General features: G+C 43.6%; 1 protein-coding gene across 7 annotated transcripts in view; it reads right to left on the bottom strand.

Moving 5' to 3' along the window:
* LOC148031984 (DNA-directed RNA polymerase IV subunit 1-like) overlaps window positions 1-26,975 on the bottom strand; it is a 221,189-nt gene that overhangs the window by 47,238 nt on the left and 146,976 nt on the right. For 6 of the 7 annotated variants that reach the window (XM_087682585.1, XM_087682591.1, XM_087682586.1 and 3 more), the window contains 5 exons: window positions 23,639-23,695; window positions 23,376-23,570; window positions 23,115-23,276; window positions 22,703-22,840; window positions 95-1,996 (listed from right to left, as the gene is read on the bottom strand). In XM_087682585.1, the coding sequence (XP_087538711.1) occupies window positions 95-1,996; window positions 22,703-22,840; window positions 23,115-23,276; window positions 23,376-23,570; window positions 23,639-23,695 (2,454 nt within the window). Of the gene's footprint in view, window positions 1-94; window positions 1,997-22,702; window positions 22,841-23,114; window positions 23,277-23,375; window positions 23,571-23,638; window positions 23,696-26,975 lie in introns of those variants that run through there. The other variant, XM_087682592.1, reaches the window with a different exon arrangement.

Consider the following 26,975-nt stretch of genomic DNA (forward strand, 5'->3'; position numbering starts at 1 on the left):
ATAACTCACATCTTTGGTGGTTTGTTGAACTTCAGATTACAATATTGCAGCACATGACTTTAATGAAACAAAGATAGCATGAACTTTCACTTGCCTTCAACAAGTCAACAGGGTTAATCATTGTTGACACAGCTTGATCAAATGTTACATTATATGCAGGTTGAATAATTGCAGAAACAGCATGGACACCCACAGCTTCATTTTCTAGGTCCACTTTTTCGTAGTCAAACTTGTCTGTCTTATCATTGCCATCATGCTCTACTTGAAAAAGGCCTCCATAGCAGAACTGAACTACATGGTTACCATTTCTTGTCCGGATAGAGCCATCATAAGCACTATAGAGCTCTCTTAAACAAAACATACAATCCCTAAACATTTGTCCAGGACCATCAACTCCAAGTGTTTTCGGCATTGTTCGAGAAGGTATGAGATGACTGAAAAATTCATTTGAAGTCAACCCATGTAGAAAGGATGATTGTAAAATTCCTGGGAATTCCGAAAAACACTCTTCCACTTTCTTCGAAGAAAACCATCTCTTTCCGTTCAGCAGCTGCAATCCCAGGCATGCACTCTGCTGCACCAATTTTTTCAATGAGCCTTTGCTTCCACATCTTACCATGTCATACAAGGGGTTGCAAAATGAAATATGCCTCTCAACTGTAGTCTCTATGTCATTATAAACAGACTGAAATTCTGAAATGCCAACATTATCAAGAGCTTCCCAATTCCATGCAGGATGTGCTTTGTTGTTCTGGTCAGAAGTATCTCTTCTGATCAGATACTTATCTGCCATAGGGGTCGTGTGTCCCTTTTTACCACAGGAAATATCCACTTGCTCCTCATGATCTGACAAATGAATTGCCCTCCTTGATGATGCCCTTGCATCTTCCATAGCTGTTGTGATTTCAGCAAGCAATTTTTCATGAGATTTGAAGTCCTCTGTTAATAGAAAATCCCTTAATCCAACACTGAAGCCGCAGAGGGAGAACCATTCAGTTAGTACAGTTTGCAGACATGTTAAAAACCTCACTGCTATCTCTGGCCCTGCCTCGCAACAAATTCTTGTAATCAAACCATCATCTTTACTTTTCATCCAATTCTTATCAAATGGACACAACAGTATCTCACTATCAACCACTACCAATGCAGTAGAATATCTGAAATTTATGCCTTCCGGCAGTGTCATGCTAAGTATTTGCAAACCAGTCCATAGTGGACCTTGGCTCCGTGGAGCCTTTACAATGGCTGGTTTAGGACTGACTGAGTCACACCAAATGTTCAGCATCTGCATCTGACACTTCTGCAGCCAGAAATGTCTCTGCAAAAGCAGATAACCAGCAAGAAGTCCATCTTGTGACAGCCCCAGTAAACTTTGTCCCGCTTGAGAGCAGATCATCTGCTGATGTACAATCATCAGCTCAGAAACTTCTGCCTTCGCATTAAAAGATGTAGGAGTGTAAACATGGAGCGTGTCACCATCAAAATCAGCAGAATAAGGACTACAGATCATTGGGTTGATACCAAATGTAGATCTCTCCTGCAGCTTGACTGTAAACCCAATGAAGGAATGCATATGTATTGAAGGTGCTCTGTTTGCAAAGACAAGATCCCCATCTTGAAGGGGCCGTTCTATGATTTCACCAAATTTTAAATTTGAACCTTCATCTCCAACAATACGCATTCGTGTACCATCCTGGTCTGACTTGCAAATAGAATTCTGACTGTCAAAAATGTACTGGCTTAATTTCTCCCAGTTAAAGCGGTTTACTATCTCTGGGACTCTTAGTTTTTGGGCCAAATTGTAAGGAATAGCCATTTGCTCCAATTGTATATACGGGTCACCTGAAATGACAGCTAAAGCTGAATAATGAGTACGCTTTCCAAGAATGTTTTCTTTGAACCAGGTGGGACCAGACCTTCTTGCTGATTTTTTTCTCTTCCTGAATCCACATGATAATTTATTGCTCAGTTCTTGATTTTCAGAATTAACAAATATCTGCAGAAAAAAGGATCCATCACACCATTCCTTGAATCAGACTACTATTGTTGAAAAAAATACTGCGGAAAACACCAAAATCATTATCTATTCCCTCATGAAGTAGAATATAACTATTTTTTCTTTAAACAAAAAGGTTGAAAACATCCTTCTTTTTTCATTGTAAATTGGAACAAGGTAATATTACTAAGTATGCATGTGCAACCACTCTGGGTTACAACTGCTGGTCAGAAACCATTGGGCTTGTCAATTATTCATTAAAAGGTAATGGTAATATCATTTGTGTTATTAGTTTATGATACAGGTTTTGGTTACAAAATTGTCTCACTGCAAAGTCGTCCTCAATACTCTTGAGTGATGCATGCATGTCATGATTTTTAGCATTCATTTGCATATGGCAAACACAAACATATATGGAGGTATGATTCAAACCTTGGATCCCAATTACACATGGCCATAATTTCTATTACAAATTTTAAGAAATATCTGAAAAAAACTAGCAATTTATACCCTACTTTAATGAAATGAGTTAACTATTATACCCTAACTCTTATTTAAATCTAGCAGTAAACACTCAAGGCTGTGTATTACTTCCTTCACCGTTTGTACTTGATCATGAAGTCCTATATATGGTTCTTACCATATTTTAACCTTGAATACATTTTCTGAGGTGTTCATAATAAGGAAGTTTCTCTTCATTGAAAAGAAAGACTTACCTCCCCCAAATTTCATCGTGCCTATCTTGTATAGCTGAGGGAAACTCCAAAATTGAAATGGAAACACAAATGGAAATGGAAACAAAAATGTTTTAGAAGAGGAGAATAGAACCACAATGTCAAAAGGGGTAGGAGAGAAGAGGTGAACAGGGAGAAATGTGTAAAAAGAGAATGGGATGGGACATTTCTAAGGGAGGACAAGCAGAAGAGTATCTATGTGTTAAAGGGATAGAAAGGTATAAGCTTATCATGGCCTAAACCCATGTCCGTTTCCATAAATTTGCCACTTGGCATTCCAAATCCCAGTTGATGTGGGAGACACTAGGAAAAATGTTTCAGACACAAGGGGAAATGCCATGTGGCACTGTTTCATACAAGGGGAAATGTTTTGACAAGAAAATGCGTTAGGGATTTCTCGAGCCGTTTTAGAGTTTTGGGTACCTCCAAGCATTTCAGGGCTTTTCCCGAACCTGTACTGTCTTGTCTGAGGGCCATTAGTGAGCAGGATGTCATCCCAAATTTCCCCAGATAGTGTGGACCCTGCAGCATTGCCATACATGGGAGCTCATAGTAGCTAGCATCATTTCCTGATACATATGGACAGCCAGATCTTGGCATGCTTTTGACATTTTGGATATACCTACTGCAGCTCTCTCTCCAAGGTTTGGACATAGATTGTGCATACTCTCCATCGAGACTATGAGGGGAGAAGCTTTTCTCAGGATATGGATTCTGGCGGTTTCTTCCTATTCCAGACCCATATGGTCTAGCATTATAGGCATCCCAATTGGCTAGTCATTCAAACCTTCTAATTGGCTTCCCCTTGTTACATATCTTTTGATACAGAAGTCCCTTACAGGGCTGCTTTCTACTGGGAATTTTGCCTTGGGATATTTTGGTCCAAGGGATATTATCAATTGGACTTTTACTCTTCTTTGGAAAAAACAATCAAATGACACTGATGAAGTGAATATTGCAGTTCTTATTTTCCATAAAGCCATGCAAAAAACCCACATAGTATTTCATGATTATTGTAAACCATTGGCCCTGCCCATGCCCACATTAAAAATATGCAATGGCTGCCCAAAAATTTGACCCGAACTTTGATTTTAAACAGTCCTGTGCAAACTTCATCCAAAATTTTGAATGAATCTGAAAATCCACTCTTTGGCACTTAGTTAATGATTAAGTTTCACGTCTAAACTTTGGAAAGTCACAATTTCCAAGGTCTTGCCCAATGCAATGTCCATCATGCCCAGGGCATAGAGTAAGTTCACACCCTTGTGACAGGGAAGGAGAAGGATATTGAAGGAACTGAAGGTAGAGAAGAAGAGGATGAGACATGGCACTATGACAATAGGACTTGGTTGCCACAGCTCATCAGAACCTTTTCTTGGTTGTTAGTTGGAACTTCGTGGACTTGTGTAAAAGTCTCCCTTAATTGAGATTATTGAGGAAATGCGCATATCTTGAATATCATTCAATATTTTCTTTAGGCCATGCCCTGATGATCTATGATCTCTTCCCAGCTTCATTTAACAAAGTTTTTGGATAAAACTGAGAGAGAGAACTTTGGTTGTTCAACAATGTACTCAATGTTGCTGAAGTATCCTTCATTTTGAGCAAGGGCCTTTTTGAACTTTTCAAAAATATATAAATCAAATCAGATTATATGGATGTGATAAGTAAACAATTGGCATGCCCTGCAGCTGAATCAGCTGCACCATAGCTGCTGCTGCCACCTCCCACCACCTTCACCTCCGCACCAGCTGCACCGCCCCCTTTCCTGCCTTGCACCTGCCCCTATCCTCCCCATCTGCACAGTCTCCTCCAATTGTGGTGCCTCTTCTCCTGCCCTTCACCTGTTGCTCCCATTCATCCTGCTGACGCCTCCTCCCCCAGCTGTCCCCCACCTTTTCTACTCTCCAGGACTGCTCCTGCTTCTCCCCACCTTGCCTCCTCTTCTTGCCTGCCTGCCCTGCTGCTCCCCCTGACTGCCCAGCCTCCTCCCTCTCTTCTACTCCTGCCCACCTGTCCGGACCACCTGCCTGCCCACATGTCTTGCCCACCCTCCCTGCCATCCTCCCATAGAATACACTCCCTTTACATTGGCAGCACTCTTTCAAAGAGTTTCTTACCTCTGCTCTTCATTTCTCCCTTCCACGACAAAAGACCATCAAGGCTCAGACAATTCAGCAACATGGGAACCTGCACAGCAGTGACATGGACAAAACTGGATTCCTGAGATAGTACTCAGTCCCACTTCCTTTTCAGGGGACTCTAAGACTGTCCTCACAGCTTCCACTGCCAAAATTAGCCCACAGATTACATTGATGTAGAGCTCAACAGTTGAGTGGCTGCCTTCGAGGCAACTTCTTTGGTGTGCCAACTGGTAGGTGACAAACCACTAGTGCACTCATTGAAAGACATAATACGAGCAGCTCACCACAAGAACCCTTGGGAGAGTTACAAAGTGACCCTGGTAGGGAAGGCAGGTGGATTGAGGGCAGTGATTATTCCATGCTTGAAGATGGCACATCTACCATAATCCATTTTCCAAGCCTCGACAGGTTCAGATTGGTAGATCTTCTGGGTGTGTCAGTCAAATGGACAGAGCCTTTACAAATGTGGTAGGAATGCTCAACACCCAGTTAAGGGTATGATGTATTTTACCCTCTATGCTTATGGGATACAATGCTTTGCTATGTGCCTCTAGCACCATACATTTTACCACCCCCCTTTATACTAGCTCATCCTATAGACAAGTGCACCTAACAGTATAGGAGCCCTTAAACTGCCCTCTTTGCAAATGATAGATGATGCGGACCTCCAACAAGTACAGCTCGTGCAACACTTTCAATGGCCTCCTTTCTCTTCTTCTTGATAGAGAAATGGATTGAAATTGATTATAAACACAATGACGAGCTATAGCTCAAGAATAGTGGCCTTCTCCAATGAGCTTTGAAACTCCCAACCTTCAAACTCCACTCCAAGATCTTCTTGAAGAGTAGCACCTCCAAAGATTGAGCTTCTTGGGCTTTGAGTGGCAGCTATGGAAGCTTTCACAAACTCCAAAAAAGAAAGCTTTGATAACATGTTGCAAAACATGGTTGAGGCAAGAGAATGAGAGTAGACTACTAGCAAAAGTAGCAGATCAAGAATGGAACCATATTGGCATTAATAAGACTTGATTTTCATGGTTGCAAATACATTGTTTTATAGCTTTTCAACTTAGACAAACATCTCCCTTTATGCTCATGGAATACAATGCTTTGCCATGTGCCTCTAGCATAGTACATTTTAACATTCACAAGGCTGTAGAGATTATAGTAAGGAGATAGAATAGAGTCTATACGAGCTGGTAGAAGGGATAGGCGTGGGCAGTAGAGTCATGCCAACCCGAGAGACTTACAAGCTCCCTATGAGGATCTTCTCATGGAACATTCAAGGCTTTGGCAAACAATTAATCCATCATAGATGGAACCTCAAGAGATGGGTTCTTCTTAGAGCACTACTTCGAGGGACAATGGGTTTTCTTATGCCAGAGTATCACCTCTCGAAAGAGAAGCTTCCAATGCAATGGAATGTTCTTGCCATGGCAGAATTTCACTTACTTGGCTTCTATCGTGGATCCCTCATATATTGAAACAAGGGTTTGTGCTTTTGTAACTAAGCATTGGCTACAAACGCTTCAGCATTGGGGCATCCCAAGAAGGGCCCCATGGATGACCATGAGAGTAGATGGGACACTCATCGTCCTATTGTTCATCTATGCCCCTAACTGCCACCAAGAGAGAGAGATTGCTTTGGACCACCCTAAGTCACTCTCCACCCCATGTCAATCATTCGATAGTAGGTGGGGTTTTTAATATGGTAGAGACTTTGGAAGATAGAAGAGGCAAACACATCAATGCAATCAAAGGAGAGCAAGCAACTTGGGAGGATTTTGTCTTCCAAATTAGGGGACAAGTCCCTTGGTTCATGGCAAAGTTTGAAATGTTAGTTGTATCCCTTGAATTCACTACAAGAGACAGGGTGGTTGGGGCTAACATATTCTCCTAGATTAATAGGTTTTATATGGATGAACAGGCTCGTGACACAAGAGCCTAGAAGGGATTATTCCTACCATCACTTGTTGGATCATGCAACATTACAATTGGTTCTTTGGAAGAAGTCATAAGAGCTACTACCACTATCAAAGTTTCTGTTCACATGCATTATGATGAGGATCTCATGGAGATCATTACTAGGACTTGAGAGCCAAGGCCCATTTAATAGGTAGGGTAAGGCCCATTTAATAGGTAGGGTATCTAGGGAATTTGGATGAATTCCTTTAGGGAATCAACTCTTTCTTCAAAGAGGAAGGAAGCAAGGAGCAAGAGAGAGAGCCTCATTGTTGTTTTGTTTTGTTTTTTTCTTTTGGGACCTGCAAGACGGGGGGGGGGTTGTGGGTTTCAAGCTACAAATGCATTAGCTTTATTAAAGCAGCCCAAAAAATCAATTAATTCATGAATTAGACATTTTATTAAAAGAATGTGTTCCTAGACAGTGTCTACATTTCATTAGCACAAACCCTAATTGCAAGGACCCAAACTGTCAATACATAGGCATGCTACCCTCCACTTAGCCAAAATGTTGTTTTTGCACCACAAATTCTTTCTCTTTGCTGCACACCCTATTCATGGAGCATATCTCAGCCAGAGCTGTCCATCACCGCTACCTACTGTTTGGTGCCTGCTGTCCAGCCCTTGGTGCTATTTACAAAGGAGTTTCCGCTTGTCCAACATCAATTGGCGACTACTACGAGAGGGTTGCATTTTCAGTTTCAGCCTTCAAATGATGTTGCCCAGCCTAGAACTACTGCTGCAAATGTCAACAAACTGCTGCATTTTGATCACCCTACAGCTGCCCTACCCAGGATAGTTGCTGTAGATCTCCGTTATCAATGAATGATAGACAGCAAAAGCATCAACAGGCCAAAAGAATGGTTTGGTGGTACAAAACCACACGTTTCTGCTGTTTAGCCATCCGTACTGCTGCAATGTCATCATCTTCATCTACATTTGCTCATGATACCCTGTCCTCAAGCCATCTGACTCTGATCTTTCCAACACATTACTACTACATTTGCTGTTGCCACACATTCGGAGGCTGCCTTGATGTGCTTCACGATCCGTCAAAGTACGACACTCCAGTTCAGGGATCGATATTCTTCACTACATAGTGTGTTTGCTGCACTAAGCATTGTATTCTACTCAATATTCATTCATTATTATTCACTATGTTCACTACCTCTACGCTACGCTAACCCTAATGATGCTTATTTATCAATCTCTATGTTTGTCGTACAATTGTGTTTTATTTCCTATGGTAGAGCATTTTTATGCATGATATTAGAGCTAGGTACTCACTGAAGAAACCTAGGACCTTGATCAGAAAGCTCACCTTAGAAGCAGGCGGGAACTACCGAAGGGAAGATGACATCAAACGCTTCCACAATTCCCAAAGGGGCTATGCCACAAACTGAGATGGAGTGGCATCCACTACCATATCCATAAGGTTCCAACATGGCCAAAGATCCTTCTAACTATGTTGGAGACACGCTAATCCTACTGACAGCTACAACTTATCCTAGCTCATAGTGCCAAGAAGTCCAAAGAGCTACGTCGACAAGTCTTTACATAATAGCTGTGTCAAGAAGGTATACTTGATTCTTTCTCATTAGATGTTGTGCATAAATCTGATGATATTACAAGGCCGTTGAGACCTCCATCAAGGATGGGACCCCCTCTTAGAGAGAGATCTCAAGACTATGTTTCCTACTTTTAGCCTACTGCTCCTACTTCGGTGCAAGGCAAAGTTGCTACTTTTGTCCCTTCTTCTATTTCTTTTGCTTCACCACTTTGCTTCACCACTTATCATGGTAAATCTTCCATTGAAGATCCACTCATGTATGTTAATACAAGAAAGGGTGATTATAAGAAAACAATGGATAGCACTTCTTCTTTCTTTCCTTCTTTCAATTTTTCTTCTCAAAGTCGGAATGAATTTGGTATTTCTTCTTCATTGCATTCTACATGACTTCATCTTCATTTCAATTTCCATCCATCAATCAAAATTAATTGAATGCATCTTCATCTCAAAACCCACCCATCCCACTCACTTATTCCATTGCATCACCATTACCTTTCACAACATTCACCTTCGTAGATCAAACACCTATGGCATTGCACACACCACACCAGGGGGTTCTTTAAATGCAGGCACAGCCTTTAGGAGCTCTACATCTTCAGTTCCAAGTAGTGCTCATGCACCTCTATTAGCACCACCTCTAGGGGAGGCTCAACCTCCATCCTAAGCACCTTTGGGTTACACCCAACCTCGAGTTCCTACCCATGCCTACCTACGTGTCGACCAATTGCTTTCACAGTTTTCCTCCATCGCAATTCCTAGTGGGCCTTCTAGTTATGCTATTGTGCCTTAGCCAACAATCGCAAAAAGTTTAAGAGTCCCCTTACCTACACCACAGGTACCATAGGTCCCTCTCCAACCTTTTCTGCCTACCCACCCTATCTCCCTTGCTATCCTTACTATCCTCCTCACACTTTGATACCTCATATCTCTTTTTTCTCATCCACCAAGCATGCTTTTACTGACAAGACTCATTTCAATCAATCTAACTATACGACTTGGTCAAATTTAGTTATGCATATTCTTGACTCAAAACTTTAGGATCCTATCCAAGGACTTGTTCCACCTGAGGTTGTCTGCTCATGGAAGCCTAGAAATGCCTCCACTATCATCAAGGTGATACAAGGTCTCTTACATGACTTCCACTCACTGTTACAACACTTTGACCTAGGATCAGAGCAGTGGGAACACTTGACTAACGACTATGCTAGAGAGAGAGAGACAAACAGACAAACAGATAGACACTTGGGCCAGACTTGATAGGATCTACATTTGTCACAGTGATTCTATCCTTCCTACAATCATTGATATGTGGCTGGAGCAACAACGTGGCTTGTCATATCACTTGGATTTGATCCACAAACCTGTTCATGCCTTTAAGGCTCTCCTTGCTCGTTTGCCTCTACGTTTCAACCTTTTCTGGTGCAAAATTAGTCTTTGAAATATATTCAGCTATTGATTGCTTCTTTTAGCTTGAGGATCCTATTTGCAAGGATGGAAGCATGGTTTGTTTTTAGGGACAATGCACGAGCATTGTCCCAACAGTATGGTATTCAACATACTTCCTCTTTACGAGCTGAATTGCAGCATGCACAATCTTTGTTGGCCCACTCGTTGTCTCTATATCAATCAAGGGATACTACTGATGACTTGCTCACATGAATTGAATGGTTGAAATGTAAAGTTTAATCTCTTCAAGAGGAGGAATATGTTAGAAAGCTTTGCATGATAATAACTATCAATCTCATCAATTTTTTCCTCGTTCACGCCAGAAATACGCTTGGGAAAAAATTGTGCATTTGTTGGATGAGCAAGGTGTTATGGTGATTGATCTTGCTTCCGTAATTCAAATGTGTGTTGACTTTTATAAATCTTTGTTGGGTAAAATCTTCTCTAAAATCATTGCCAACACATTGCGAAAAGTATTCCCACACTTGGTTCATCCACCTCAATATGGTTTCATTAAGGGTTGGAATATAATGCATAACATTTTGAATGTTCAACTGGGCATTGATTATGCCAAAGTCTCAGGCCAGCACCAGGTTATGCTTCAACTTGATCTTAAAAAGGCATTTGATCATGCCAACTAGTCTTTCTTGCGGCAACTAATGTCCACCATGGGATTTGGTCCTCGCATGATTTCTCTTGTTGGTACCATTAGTCAGGGTGTTGTGGCTCGTATTGCACTTCATGGAGGGATCACATATGAAATTGCCTTGTCTCAATCTCTTCGGCAAGGCTACCCTCTCAGCCCTTTGCTGTTTGCTTTGGTCACTCACCCGATCCTCTCATTATTGGATAAGTTGGCTAATCAAGGAGAGATTGTTGGTTTGTCTCTTCCCACTGGTGCCCAACTTTTAGGTCAATCTTTTGATGATGATTCCTTTATGTTTCTTAAGGTTGATCGCACTAATGTTAATCAGGCAATGGCTGCGTGGAATCTTTTTGCTTTAGCATCAAGACTTCATATTAATGCTCAGAAATCTACACTGCTTTCTTCTACGAAGAATGATTTGCAAGATTTGGGTTGGCATGGAGTTGTGATTTCTCAAGGAGATATAACCTGACACTTGCGTTATCCGATTGGTGTGGATATAGCTTCCCGTGCCTTGCTTGATTGGATATCATCCCATTTTCATGATCAGTTCATGTACTGGAAATCTCATGGCTGGCCTCTTCATGTGAGACTTAAAGTTGCTCAATGCATCATGATCAGTATGATCTCGTTCTTTCTGACATTGCTTCCTTGGACTAAGAAGTCTCTTTTGGAATGGGTTCGAGCTATCCGATTCATATTGTGGAAAAAGAAAAGGAATCATTTGGGCAAGGTGTGGATTTCATGGCAGCATGTGACTACTCCTAAAAGGATGGGGGCAGGAGCTTTATTGGATGTTAATTTGCATATGGCTGCTTTGAGACTAGCACTTTTTCAAGCATTGTGTAGAGAGTCATCCTTTGTCAGATATTGCAAAATTTTTCACAGAAATGACTAGCATCTCTCATGGTAGCATGGTAATTCAAGTTTTTTGGTGGCATGTGCTTAATTCCATGAAGCCGTTAAGATCTCCCAATCTTTTCTCCTTTCTCATTTGATTGCATCCTAGTAGGAGATGTTACGTTTTGCAATTTGACACCTCTTCTTGATTTTCGTAAGGAGGAGAACTCGCTGCAAGGAGAAGTGCTGGCTACCTCCAGGTTGTTGGATTGGCCTGATAAAGATTTGGAGCGAGACAAGTTTAATCGGATGGCTCCTTTGGGGTTGCAAATAGTTCATGATGGTGTCATTCCTAGGTAGCCGCGATTTTATTATTCCCAGCATATTCGTCAGCATTTTCGGGTGCCTCGAGGATATCCTAACATTTGGTTGTCCATCCAAAGCATGCTTCTCAAGTTCTCTCCTTTGCCTGCTTTACAACCATCGTCTCCCAAGAGAGATTGGATGTTTGTGCTTCCTAATGATTTCGAGAAAAGGTCAGCTAATCAAATATATCATCAAATGTCATCAAATGGTTGAGGCCAAGAGACGGGCCAATAGAAAGGCTAATAAATTATGGCATATTAGAGACAGCAAAAAGAAGTGGCAAGAAAGATTCATCCAACTCTAGAAGTCCAAGGTTCCTTATCAGGGTAAAGTGTTCATGTGGAGGTTGCTTATGGGGGTCTTCCAACTAGGGACGTGTTGTGTGCTCGCAAGATCTCCAATGGTCGATGTGTATTTTGCACTACATGTCATGAGACATTGCTTCATCTCTTTGTCTCTTGCCCTGTCGCTCGACAAATTTGGAGTTTTCTTTCCTGTGTGTGGTCCTAGGCCACTTAGCAACGGATATCAGCTCGTTCGTGGATTATGGGAAGGATGACTTCTATGTCTACTTTGCATTCAGATTATTCCTATCTCTTCCATTTCCTTAGATAGACAACTCTATGGCATTTTCGGCGTACTCAAAATACCTTTATTTTTTATTCTTCAGCCTCGGGCATCCGTGGTCATGTGGCCCATGTTCGTTGTTTGGTGTTATGGAATGCCTCCTTTATGGTTTCAACTGGTCTGGTTCTTTCTGACATTGCTGCTCCCTGGCTGGATATTGTTCACTCCACACCAACTATCCTTTCTGTGTGATATTTGTGTGTTAGAGTCTTGGTAGGCTTTCATTTGTGTCTGTTTTTTCTTAGCTGACCTAATGGTCTGTTGTAAATATTGCTACTTAATTCAATTACCTTCACAAGAGAGAGAGAGAGAGAGAGAGAGAGAGGGAGGGAGAGAAGAAGGAGATCGCGATGGCGGGGAGATGGATCGCGATGGCGCCCCCTGCTTCTGCCGCCCTGCAGAAGGTCGTCTGACCTGTCACGTTCCGCCCTCCGCTTCCTCCTGCGCCCATCTGGCCCTGCGCGTCCGTCTGGCCCTGCGCCCGTCTGGCCCTGCGCATCCGTCTAGCCCTCCTGCGCCCGTTGGGCCCTGCGCCCATCTAGCCCTGCGCGTCAGGGTTTCTTCCCGCGCCCGACCCCTGCCCTGCGCCGTTGCTGCCTCGCCTGTCCTGCAGTAGGACCTGGGCCCTGTTGACAGTCGCTGCCCCTGCCTTCGTTCGTCGCCTCTCCAGCCCTGCCGTCCTCTGCCCCCCCTGTGGTTCGCCCTCTTGCACGTGCACTGTCAGGGTTATGCCCTGTCACTCGCGATATTGGGACAGGCTACGCCTGAAGCCGCTTCTCCAGTGCCTGTCCTGTTTTGCCTGAGAAGGCACGAGAGAGAGAGCGAGAGAAAGAGAGACGCTGCCCTCGCCCGTCAGCCACCGTGGTGGTCGTCCCAGACTTTTAACGCTTGCAACTTGTCTGTGTGACGTCCTGCAGGTCGTCCTCCGCCGTGTGCGCAACCAGTTTATAGGGGTGCAGCTTTCTAACGCAGCTGACACTGATCTGCACTGTCGGTCAGTCCTTCTTCGAGATCAGCTCGTCGTACACGATGGCTGGTTTGGATCTGGATTTCATCGACCAAACAGTGGCAGCACTTGGCCCGGACTCTGATGCTGAGGAACCGGAGGATATGGTTCCGTGCCCTAAAGAATTGCCCCCGGGTCCTGACATCCAGCCTGCGGGTAAACGTACCAAGCATACCCCGGAAGAGATAGGTGTTATTCCGGATCGTTCCTATGCGCAGGTTGCTTCGGATTCTGTGGACTCTCAGGAGGTGGACTGAGAGCATCTGTTGGAATTTGCCAACACTCTGCTTGGTGAATATGTTCAACATAATCAGGAAGCCTTCTCTGACTCTGCTCCAGACGATGTTCTGGAAGCTACCGTTGACCCAAAAATTGTCCTACGCTCCTTTTCGGTATTTTATGATCGCGCGGTGATACTCTTCTTCACTGGTCGCATCCCGCTGCTTTCCCGTATTCGCCAATGGCTGCAGAGTCTGCTACAAGGGGAATGCTATGGCCGCTGTGGGCACGGTTCTGGTCCCTCCCAGTCTCAGGGCTGTGAATCGCAACCGCTTGTGCATGTTATGGGATACTGCAAGGAAACGGCCTGCGTGGCTACGCCTCAATTGCTCTGGTATGCATCCGTTACACTATCGTTTGAAATGGGCCAATTTTGCAGGCCATTGCTTTTCCTGTGGACAGTTGGGGCACTTTATGGCTGAATGCCAAGAGCAACAACACGTTTCAAATGCGGGTCATGTTGCTCCGCCCATGGAAGATATGGTGTATGATGCTCTGTCGTTGGATACTATCCACCCGCCCCAAGTTCGGGCCAAAGGCAAACAGGTTTCGGGTCTGGATTCCCGTGCCACTGATTGGGTTGAAGTTCTTCCCAAAAAAGGCAACAGGATTGGTGCTGGCATGGAGAGTACTGTGCCTACTACCTCACAAGATTCCATGCGAACCTATATGCGCAGGAAGGAAATGATGTCTTCCGAGCGCTCTGCTCCTGTTATGGTTTCTTCAGCTCCCCGTCATCAACCCGCCAGGAAAATGTATTCGGATCGTCTAAAGGGTCCACCTGCCCAGCTGGCTTTTGATACCAGAGGCAACGTCATTACTCCGTGGGACCGTCGTTACCCACGTTCCAACCCCAAGCAAGCAGATATACCGTCTACTTCCAAATCTGGTCCTCAGAACTCTTTTGCGGTGTTGGCGGATTTCTTGGATGAGGGAGTCCTGGACATTCTCGCCGACAAAGTCAAATCGAGGCAAGCTGTGCCTCGTACCTGATTGTGTTTTGTAGACACATGAAAATAGCCACGTGCAATGTGCGAGGAATTTGTTCTCACCACAAGCAACATGCCATGTGGGCTGCCTTGTATGAGAATCAGTGGGATGTCCTGTGCGTTGTTGAGCACAAGAGTCACGGTGATGCCGGTAAAGTTGTGGATTGCCATGGCTTTCGTTTGTTCTATGCAGGAACACAGGCCATGCATTACTCGGGTGTGCTCATGATTGTAAATGCCAAATATCAGCCTGTTCTTATTAAAAATGATGTTCATGGCCGCTTTTTGGTGATTGAAATCTTATTCGAAGGGGAAATCCTATGGTTACTTGGCCTCTATGCTCCGAATGATTCGTTATCTCGCTGGGAGCTTTGGCAAACTTTGCAGACTTCCTTGTCGTGCGTCGGAAAGTCGTATGTGGCAAGAGTTGGCTCTTGCTGTTCTTAAGCAAGATCTTTGGTCCTGGCTACACCCGTCTTCTCCAGGCTTTACTTTCCATTCGGCCCAGTATGCCACAACATGGTCGCGGTTGGACCGTATATATATCATGCAGAATGATGATTTTCTGCCTGAGATGCTCGAAATAAAAGTGTTGCAGCAATGTCTTGTCGGACCATTTCCCTCTGCAGTTCGAGTTGCTTGCACAACCCATTGCACCTTTCAAGCAATTTCTAGAGAGACTCCCTTTGCGTTTCAACTCGTCCTACTTAAAGCATACAATTTTCCAGGGCTATATGCAGCAATTGCTTGACAGATTCTTCTTGGAATTTTCCTCTCAGGGCACTGCGTCATTTGAAAGATTGCTCTCTAATGTGCAGCGGGTTGCTCGGTAATATGGGATCTATCATGCCTCTCTTTGTCCGCGCTGTCGACAGGCAGCGGAGGACCTGCTGGTTTTGGTTCGCTCCGTGCTGATGGACACTCCGGATGATGCATTTCTGCTTGCACTGGCCATGCAGGTGGCCGATCTTATTACAGAATTCCAGTTAAAATCGTATCAACAGGCCAAATTGCAACATCTGACAGAGACTTTGCAAGATAGTGCATGTCAGACCCATAAGTTCTTTCGAGCTCTCCATGCCTCTCCTGCTCGAGAGAATATGACCAGACTCGAGCATGCACAAGGCCACCTTATCCTAGATCCACAGACTATTGTGCATATGTGCAGGAATTATTTCCGTGACCTTCTCGGTTCCGCTTCTCCACCTTCCGCCCAAATTACTCAGGCCCGTGCGGTTTTTTATGACCTGGTCCGCAATCAGCTTCCGCAGGACATGCAAGCTACTCTGGAGTCAGATATTGGTGAAGCAGAGGTTATGGATGTCTTGTTACACTTGCCCAAAGATAAAAGTCCGGGTTGGGATAGTCTCACCAATGAGTTCTTTGAAGCTTTTGCTACCCAACTGGCGAAACCATTGCAGGCCTTGTTTCAGCAGGTGTGGGAAACGGGGATCATGCCTCCCTCATGGAAACAAGGACTTATTAAACTGCTTCCAAAAGTTCCTTCGCCATCCAAGTTGACACAGTGGCGCCCCATTTCTTTGATGGGTTCAATGTACAAAATCTTTTCCAAAGTAATGGCGAATCGGCTCCATAAGCATCTCCCTGCCCTTGTGCACCCTCTCCAGTATGGTTTCATTAAGGGCCGAAATATTCTACACAATGTTTTGAATGCCCAATTGGCCATTGATTATGCCCGGCATTCTAATCAGGAGGTGGTACTGATTCAACTGGACCTGGAAAAGGCTTTTGACTATCTGGACTGGTCTTTCGTTCCTGACCTTATGTCTGCTATGGGCTTTGGTGCTCGGATGTCTCGTCTGATCTACACCATTAGTGCTGAGGCGTCTTCGAGAGTCATGCTGAACGGAGGTGTTACTGAGCCATTTGTCCTTGCCCGTTCTGTCCGACAGGGGTGCCCTTTGAGCCCTTTATTCTTTGCCCTTGCGACACATCCAGTTTTTTCCATGTTATCACATATGGCCGCCTCCTCCCAGTTGGCCGGACTGTCGCTTCCTACAGGACAACACTTCATTAGCCAATCCCTGGCGGATGATACTTTTATGATTTTGCGTGCGGACAAGGATAACCTTCGAAAAGCATTGGATGTTTGGGGTCTCTTTGGTCAAGCGTCAGGCCTTCGTATCAATGCGCTCAAATCAGCCATTCTAAGCTGCATGGAGTCGGATTTGCAGTTCTTGGACTGGCAGGGTCTGGTTGTTCCTCGAGGTTCCATTGTCAGGCATCTTGGATACCCTTTGGGTGTTGATGTTCCCCCAAAGCAGCTTCTGCAGTGGATTTCTCAGAAAATGGTGGCCAAGTTTATGTATTGGAAGTCTCAGGCCTGGCCTTTTCATGTTCGCCTCAAAGTAGCCCAGATCATTATGTTGCCAATGCTCACATATTTCTTGCCATTGTTGCCCTGGACTCCTACGACTCTGAATGCTCTCACTCAGTCTATTCGCTTCATGCTATGGAAGGACTCATTGCATGCAGGTATTTCCTGGATATCCTGGTCGCATGCGTGCACCCCCAAACGCATGGGTGGCGGAGCTATTTTAGATGCCCAAACTCACATGCAGGCACTTCGTTGGTCCCTTTTCCGCGCCATGTGCTCGGATGATCATCATCCGTGGGTCGCTATCGCCCGGTATTTCCTCGAGGGCCATGGGCTTCGGCATGGCAATACCCAACTCCGGAGTTCTTGGTGGCACGTTCTGAATGCTGATTCACGGTTTTCCAGTTCTTCTTCATCACTGCTTACTCATTTGGTGTCTTCCTGGAAACACGTCCTTCAAAAGGCTCAGTGGGACCCACCGGAGGATCGCTTGGCTACTAACTCTTTTCAATTGGAATTACTGGCAGTCTCGCGTTTACTTTCGTGGGAAGGTAAACATGAGCTTAGACCACAATTCAACCGAATGGCACGTTTGGGCTTGTCTTCAGTTGCGGATGCCACCCTTGCCAGTCGCAATGTGCTTATATCGTTTCGTACTGCTAGGCGGCTTTTCAGGATCCCTCATGGATATAGGCCTTTATGGGAACAGCTATTGACGGTGATCCAGAGCAGACAACCCTTTCCTGCTCTTGCTTCGGATCATCCCTGGCAAGATTGGGACCTACAAGGCCGGCTGCATTTGAGCAAAGCTTCTGCCAACCAAGTGTATCATCTTCTGATTAAAGATAATCAATGGCTAGTTACTAAAGCGAATGCTTTATGGGGATTGCGCAAATCCCGGTCATGGTGGAGGGCAACTGTGATGGAGGGCTGGATCAACAAGACACCCTTTAAATACAAAGTCTTTCTTTGGGGAGTGATGATTGGGGGTCTTCCGCTTGCTTCGGCTCTTTCCAAGCGACGAATCTCCAATGGCACCTGTTTCTTTTGCACCACTACTATGGAATCCGCCCGCCATCGATTTATTTCTTGCCCCGTCGCTAAGAAAGTCTGGTTATTTTTGTCGGCCGTTTGGCGAGGGGTGGTTAGTATCACACTGCGCCCCTTTGATTGGATTTTGGGCCAACCCAAATACCCTACTCCCGCACAGCCACATATGAAGCTCATGTATCACTTTCTTCGATACTGGGGCTGTTGGCATAATTGGACCATTCGGAATGCTTTTCTGTTTGATTCCGCCCATAATGTTCAACGGCATATTGTGAGGCTTAAGGGCCTCTTGTATTGGCAGTTAGCTCTTCTCCATCGTTCTGATTTGCTCTCTACGGAGGACTTCCGTCCTTGGCATATGGCGATTTCCTCCGCATCCTTGCCATGAAATTGTAACTTGTAGTACTTAGCACCTCTTCACATGATGGCTTGGATTGTCGTCATGTATCTTGTAATCAAGTAATCTTGTATTTTTTTTCGTAATTAATACAATTACCTTTTACGAAAAAAAAGAGAGGGAGGGAGAGATGAAAACCATAGAATGTGTTTTGGTCCCAATAACTATTGTTTGCAAATGGATTCATTGAGGACATTAGATTTTTTTAAGTATAAAATATTCATTTTGATGACTAATACTAGACATTGCTAAGGATGACATGGATGAATAGAGTCTAGGACTACTAGAGGGAAAAAATTTCCCATCGTAAAGAGGTTTTCTTCATGGCTTGTGTATGTGCCCATTCACTTTAGAGTAAACAAAGTCTAGTAAATATTCTATATCTAAGTTGCATTAATGCAAATTGGGATGACCTTAACGTCATGTTGATTGAGTATCGGTGACGTCTTCCCAAATTCTCCACTACATGGGCTCCTAAGTCCCCCCAATGACCAGCTCACATTGTTTCTGAACAAGTTTCCTAGAAAATACTTCCATCGTATGCACTAGGTGATCTCACAACCCACCATGCCTATATTCCATGAATTTTAGTGTTGTCTATTGCATTACACTTAGCTGTTCAATAAATTTCATAATGATTTCTCCACAAAGCGGGATCTCTTGTTTCCTCTTAGAGGGAGCAGCAAGGACAATGCAAGAAAATTCAAAATCTAAATCAAAGACAAAATCAAAATCAACTGTCAAATCAAAAAACCAAAACCAAGCTAGTAAGACCCAAGAAAATCCCAAGTCATCCTTAAAACCTAGGTGACAGAATGTGCCAAAGAAAAACCGGTGTTTCCAACATTATCAAAAGGCGTGTCATTTGGACGAGAAGTGTTGATGAAAGGCCAAACACATGCAACCCAAAAATGCTTAGACACCGTCCCTCGACCAGGTAACCCCCAACATGGGAGGGAGGGTGGTGGCAGCCAAACTCAGGGACAGTAGCAAGGCCACACCCACACTGCCACTCGTAAGCCATCACAATCAGTATCATTCTCAAATCCAAAGGGCATGAGCGCCTTCAAATTTTGTCCACATTTGCAAGTTAGCTCTTGACGAGGCAAACGTGGAGGCGTTCTCTACCCGACCGAGCACATCATCTCATGTTCTGATCTTGGATAGTCTATCCATCCATCACATGACCCCCATCACAACTCCTCGATCAAGATCCATGGTCTAGGTCACATCGACTCTGATACTGAGAAGAGCCAAGATCTCACTTCGCTGAACGATGTATATATTATGTGTCTAAACTTATTATCTGTCTAGTAGCTTTGGTGATTGGGACGAGCACTTTTCTTTACAACAACCCCAATCAACGTCTTTGGTGTCAGAATGTTTTAGTTATTTCTCGCAATGAGGTGCACCCAAGTGGCCTCTATGAGATGACTCAATTCTTTTCCAACCGACACGGACTCTGACTTTCATCGCTTTCAAGCTTTAGCCATCACACAAGAGCCTACGAACAACGAGTGTCTTTGGCACTATCGCTTTGTGCACCTTGGGTATGACTTGCTCTATGAGCTATCACACTGTGAGATGGTTGAGAGCCTTCCACACCTGAAACTATTCAAAGTTGTCTATCCATCTTATGAGCTTGGAAAGTAGCACCACACACCATTTCCCTAGTAGACTACACATAGCTTTGAACCACCTCTTAAATTGATCCATGTTGATATTTGTGGGCCAACATCTACTGCCACCCTTAATGGCGTGCTATATTTCCCTTTGATCATAGATGATTTCTCTCAATACATACGGATATATTTCCTAAAGCATAAATCTCACGCATTTTCTACTTTCCTTCATGGGTGTTGCTTGTACATAATTAAACTAGTCATCAAGTAGGATGTATGCAAAGCAATTCTACTGGTGAGTTTATCTCCACCGAGTTCACCGAGTTTCCATAGGAACACAGCATCCCCTCCCAGCTCACCTCTACCATGTCCCCCTCTCAGAATGGAGTCCCCCTCGACAAGTTATTCACTCAAGCCTTGTAATAGACTTTTCCATTGTTGTATATATCTTGTCTTGGAAGTCCATTACACGATTTTTTTTTACCTACTTTGCACTTTGTGTTGGCATGGTTTTTCTTGAAGGGATTTATACCTACTTTGCACTTTGTGTTGGCATGGTTTTTCTTGAAGGGATTTAGTAATAGGATCTTTCTTTTCTCTAGAAAATTTCAGATTAGAGAATTGTAGACCAATCATTTTTATTGGAGACGCCACAATTTTGGCCAGCAATGAATATTTGGTTGTGCTGCAAAACGTATTCACAATATAGTTGGATCTTTCATTTTCTATATTTTTAAAAAATCAGATTAGAGAAGTGGATATCAATCCTTTTTCATGGAGACAATGGAACTTTGGCCAGCAATGAATATCTGGTTGTGCTTATGCTGCAAAAATTAATCACAATATGTGTAAGGTTGTTTGATAACTTGACCTCTCTAGGGTGGCCCTTTGGACTCTAGAGAAAAGATAACCATCACCTCTATAATCTTGGTAGGTTATTGGGTAGCTGCAGTGCACCTAGATTGATGCCAAGCCAAAAAGGTGCATTTACATTTAAACCTTAATTAGCTCATTTTAAACCAGCCGCAAGACTCAAGGTGTTGCAAAGTTTCTATGTCCAAACCTTGGTTAGTTTTTCATTTATAAATAGGTGGGCCGTATAGCTATTAGAGTTTCTGTTTTGCAGATTATCACTCTCCATGGGCTGGTGCCTGATTTCCAGAACTGTCTATGTTGCTCCTAGCAGTCATTTCAGCTTATGATATGTTGCCAAGATCCTATGCAGCTCAGCCCTGTGTTTCAGCCTGCATTTGTTGGTGTTGACCTACTTTCACGACTCCTGGAGCATCCAGCAGCTGCCACGTTCAGCAGAAGTTTTCAGTTTGTGCAAGCTGCCTTGCAAGTGATTCCATCATCTGGCAGTTGGTCAGCCTTTGCAAGCTATCGCCCACCTTGTAACCACAGCATTTTGTTGACAACCTATTTTCCAGCCTGCATCATCACTGTGCAGGCCATCCTACTGCATATTGCTTGTTTCAGCTTGTCCAAATTTCAGAGTCTATGTTGTGTGGGAAGAGGCTTCTATAATATCAGCAAGGGTTGTCATCCATGATGTGGCGGCTCCATTGTTAGACATTATTTGCACAATTTCAATCACTGCTCTTACATGATAGTGCCAGATATTGTTCTTGTTCAAGCGCTTCAACAAGTCTTGTTTCTTGCTATCACACTTTGACCTTTTGATTTTTGGTTTTCTTTTTCCAATGGTGAATATGGCCTTTGCAGACTCCGGACAGTTGGTCTCTTGTAGATTTGATTATTCTTTCCTTTTGGCAACCTTTATGAAAAACAAAATAACTATTGCGCATTACCATGTAAACATGAAACTCCTCTGCCTCCGTTTTAAGAGGCCCATTTGACTAAGGGTACTCGTATCATCAATGAGACTCCAAAATCCGTTATATCATACAATTTTTGCAAATACATTAGGAAATTTACCAATGGGTAATTGGTGACAATTTACATATTGACCAGTCTAGAAAACATGTTGAAAATAGAGTGCGCTCCACTGCCCAACAGCCTACCGTGACCTACAAAGGCGATGTAAAACCGCTTTGGACTATCTTTTCTTTTGTTTTCTTTCCTTCTGTTTTTCATATAAATATATGCCCATGGGGGGGGAAGGGTTGGCCCCAAAATCACAAAATAGAAAGAGGTTACACAGCCACGCGCTAGGGTGTTGTTGATAAGGAAATATAGTCAGATATAAGGGTGTGGCTATGGGTCGTGTTTTGTGTGAGCAATGCTGATCCACTAACTGAAGGGCATATATTTTATTCTTCCTATTGCTTACAAGCTCCTGGAAATTCTTCTCAAAGCACTCCCTGACGTTATGGTCTATCCTAAAAACGATATCCCACAGGACTTCGTAAAATTACTGTTTTCAGGCAATGTCTGTATATCCTTACCATTTTGTACCAATTTTGTCAAGAGTTTATGTACAGTGATTTGATTTGTCTAAAAATGATATCCCACAGGACCTCGTAAAATCACTTTTTTCAGGCAATGTCTGTATAGTACCAATCTGTCAAGAGTTTATGTACAGTGATTTGTCGGTGTTAGATTACCTTTCCTGGACTGCAGCTTGCTATATAGATTCTATAGGTGAGTCACTGCCAGTAATAGTTACTTACACTGTTACCTTGAAAGCATAAAATATGTTGGTCGTACTGTAGAGGTTTATTATGTACCTTAAATGCATTAAAATAGTTTGAAACTTTTGCTTGAAGAATTGCAGACTCCTGTTGCACAGCATACAGATCTGAAAATGGTTTCTTTATGGAGTTATTCTTGGAAATTATCTCACTCAGCCTCTTTGTCTTTTGGCTCTGAAACAGAAGAAAACAATGCGTTATCAGTTTCATGGTCTCAGGTTGTCTTTCAGCTCTGAAACGGGAGAAAATTTTGCTTGAACAGTTTCATTGTCTCCTTGCAATAAGCAGGTATATACTATTTCAAGCCTGTAAAGCAGCTTAAGTTGTCTGCAATGTTACTGCACATTATCACCACAGATAATGCAAATTCATCAACCTTCTTCATATGAAAGGCAAAAAGTGCAAAATACTATTTTAGTTCTTCCAAAATCAGGAAGCACATACTTACATATTCAATATTTCGGGAGCTGTATCCAGGTTTGGACGACTCCACAAACCTTTGGCAATTTGGAGGTATCAAGATGTCTTTAATGATCAGAGCATCAGGTAGTAAAATCAGCCCAATCTTTTCAACTGTATCCTTGGACATTTTCCTTAAAATTTTCATTGCCTATTAGCATCACACAAGCTCTTATGTCATTATACCATTCGCCTGTCCATTTAACTCCTGATACCTTTCTACTGTATTATCTATAGGGAAAAGTCTAACCTCAGCTGGCAGAAGTGGCCTCGAGATCCTATTTTCACTCAATACAACAGTTCTCTCCAAAAAACCCCAAAGATCATCTGGCAGTATTAAACTTTGCAGACTGAGTTTCACTTCTATGACATCGATGTCCTGATTTTTATACCTCTTGGTGCCGATTTTGAAGTTCAATTTAGGGTACCGATCTTCTGAACCTTCCTGTATAAACACAGAGAAACTAAGAAACTTAATGATGCAGAAACTTTTGAATGTCTTAATCAAGTTACCTTGCAATATTTGCATCCTCCTCCAAATGTTCTGTCACTACCTGTTTCCATGCTTATCTGATAAAACCAATCACAATTAGCAGCATTTAGGTGTTCTCGCTTAGATATGTGTTCCTAAGAAACAATATAGCTCAGCAAGTGATTAATTACCACCAGTGCTTGAATTTTTCCAGAATCCAACAAAATCCAGTACACAATTGAAACTCATAAACTTAGGGTGCTCATGTGGGCCGCCATGTGGAGACAGACATTACTTGAGAGCAGCAGTTGGGCCCTCTTTTGTTGGGCATTAGACAGAAGCTTTAATACTATAGTACATTGAAACTCTCTCTTGCAGTGGTGCTCCCACCAACGTATCACTCAGACCTTGTCACACCCCTTCACATGAAAGTACACATTGATCCTCTTCTTTTCAAACTGGGCCACCATCCAAATTAACATGTTGCATACTATTTATTGGCTTGACATGTTGAAATTGTTGCACTTGTTCTTGAGGAGAGCTTTCAAACGCATGTACCCCTGTTTCTGCTGAATCTCTGCCTGATCCAAATCAAAATGTCCAGATTTCCCACATCTAAAGCAATAGCCAGCAAAGGTACCCCGTTTTTTAGCTCAGGCCACAAGTTCTTCATCTAAACTGATAACAAGAAGTTTCTTCACTTGTTGTACAAAGATCTCTCTTTTTTTTCGTGAATAAGTGTATACTAATGTTGGAATATTTACGTCCAGCAGCCTTCGGGCCATCCAAAGAGAAAGGATACAAGTCTCACGTCAGGCCTTCTGGCCAGCCATGAAAATCCTATCAACCACTAGTCAAAGCCAAAAAGCTACTACAAAACAACACATCAATATCATGTTGGCTGCAGAATTGGAGTAGCGTGAACAATATCCAACCAAGGAGCAGCTACATCAATGAGGACCACATCTGCTGCGATCATGGAAGAAATCTGCCATAAGAGTAATCCTCGAACACGGGCCACATGACAACAAAGACCCGAGGCTGAGTTGAAAATAAAGGCATTATGGGTACGCCAAATGTGCCATAGAGCTGTCCATCTGAGAAATGGGAAAAGGCAGGCATAACCTGAGTGCAAAGAAGACAATGAAGGCATCTTGCCCAAGACCCAAGAACGGATGGGCGTCTGCTGCTGACAAGTCGTCGAGGTCCACACACGGGGCTGCAAATCTGTATTGCCAAAGGGCTAGAGATGAAGAGGTGAATTGGTGTCTCATCACCAATAGTGCAAAAGATGCAATGGCCCTGCACGATCTTGCAAGCGCATAGGACATCCCCACTAGGAAGACCACCAATAAGTAACCTCCACACAAAGACTTTTGCTTGATAAGGAATCTTGGATCTCCACAATTGAAGAAATCTATCCTGCCACTTCTCTACTATCCCGGACACACCAAACTTCATTTGCTTTCTCAATAACCCATCGCTCTTCCTCTACCATCTTGTGGCAGATATGATTAACTGACCTTTTCGAAAAATCATCAAATTTCACAAATACCCAATCCTGCCACCCACGATGCAACGGGCTTAAAAGCAAGCAATGGATTATACTACTACAAGTGGTCTTGCAAGCTTGACCAGATGTGACAATAACCTCAAGGCACCCAAAAGTAATGGTGTATATGCTAGAAAGAATGAAGGCAAGTCTAGCAAGGAATGACAACATCATGTACAAATTGCAGCCCCAATCAAGCCATCTGATTAAATTTATCTTGCTGCAAGTCTATATCTAGCCAATGAAGCAGCCTGGATATAGCCAACCCTTTTGCATGTAAAGAATTAGGCTCCTTTCGGAGATCACAGGAGAATGCCAAAATGTAAAGCGAAGTCTCTCTTGCCAATGGGGGAAACCCTACTCCAATGCTCGATTCGAAGCGCGCAAGCGCTCAAGGCTTGAATCCGTTGGTCCCGGCAACGGAACCAACATGTGGGAGCCTTCACTCAACTGCCAAGACCCACGGACCGCTTATTGCTTCAAGCGTTCCAAGCCGAGCACTCATGGCCGCGCACTCTAGTAGCTCCATGATCGTCCAAGGATGACTCTATACACAAAGGGCTTGCGAACTACAAATGTTCCCACTTAATCTTGGATAATGGATAGCCTATTGGCCCAAAAACTAGCACCCCTTCTACTATTTATTTATCTTGAATTGCAATTTCGATGGAATACAATGACATTCTTGAATCTCCTTCACTCTCCAATGGACTCTTGCTGTCATAAATGACTAACAAGCCTTAAACCAATTTGCCCCTTGCTTTGCTCACGGATTGCATCCTCGGGTGACAAATTCAGCTAGTTCCAATTGTTTAGTGGCTACATGGCCAATTGAATCCCTTGAAATTGCCCCAATTTCAGTGACTAAAATTTGAGTCCCTAGGCCTTCACTTTCTGAGCACGCTTCCAAGGAGGCTATCAAACCCTAATTTCTACTGTAAATTAGGGTTTACACAAAGATTAATCAAAATCTCCAACTCCAATGGGTCATGTTGTTGGAAATTCTTGAGGAATGATGAGAATAGGCTTTAGATACAAGAGAAAGGTGAAAATAGAAAATTCTGCCTCCCATCGCGAGAAAATGGAAGAAATCAATTGTTGTCCTGCCGAGACTCTAGACGGCCATAACCATTGATGAAACACCCTAAATACCTTGCTGCTTGGCTAAAACACCCTCAAATTGTTGCCACCTATTGTTGTAGTCTCTTCTAGGCATGTCACCATGTAACTAGCCTTTCTCCTCAGATAGGGTGGTAAATAACCTGATTAAGCACTATTTACAGCAATTAACAAATTCACAAAACTGAAATGCACACTTTACCATATAATCTTGCACATTCGACACCCTGTTGGCCCCAAAACTGGCGCCCCTTTCGGTACTTATCTTGCACATTGGACACATGTAACTGGCGACCGGGAGTGGCAGCTTCGCGACACGATGGCGGGGAGTTACCATTTTTTTTCTTTGCCAAGTGGTAGTTGTTTTACTCCCCACAGTGTCTACTGCACTCTCAGCTAACCTTCGATCCTCTCCACCCTCTCACATTTGGTATTAGAGCAGTCAGCTCCCTTCTGCGCCATTCGGTACCCTGCAAACAGCGCTGCCCAGTCAACCAAAACAGCCGCCTCAACCCAGCACTGTGCCAGCCTAAGCAGCTGCCCTCCAACCCGCCTGTGCTCCTCCTGCGCTGCTCGCACCCTGTACTGGCGCCACTCTGCAGTCCGCCAGCACCAGCTGCTCCCTAATCTCTATGCAGTCCGCCAGTGCTGCACCTGCCTGCACCGCCCCTGATCTGAAGCAGCGCCTGTTGCACATGAATGCAGCT

Source organism: Lygodium microphyllum, chromosome 8 (assembly GCF_053477565.2).
Source record: "Lygodium microphyllum isolate KBCC chromosome 8, Lygodium_microphyllum_v1.1.10, whole genome shotgun sequence".
Classification (NCBI taxonomy): domain Eukaryota; kingdom Viridiplantae; phylum Streptophyta; class Polypodiopsida; order Schizaeales; family Lygodiaceae; genus Lygodium; species Lygodium microphyllum.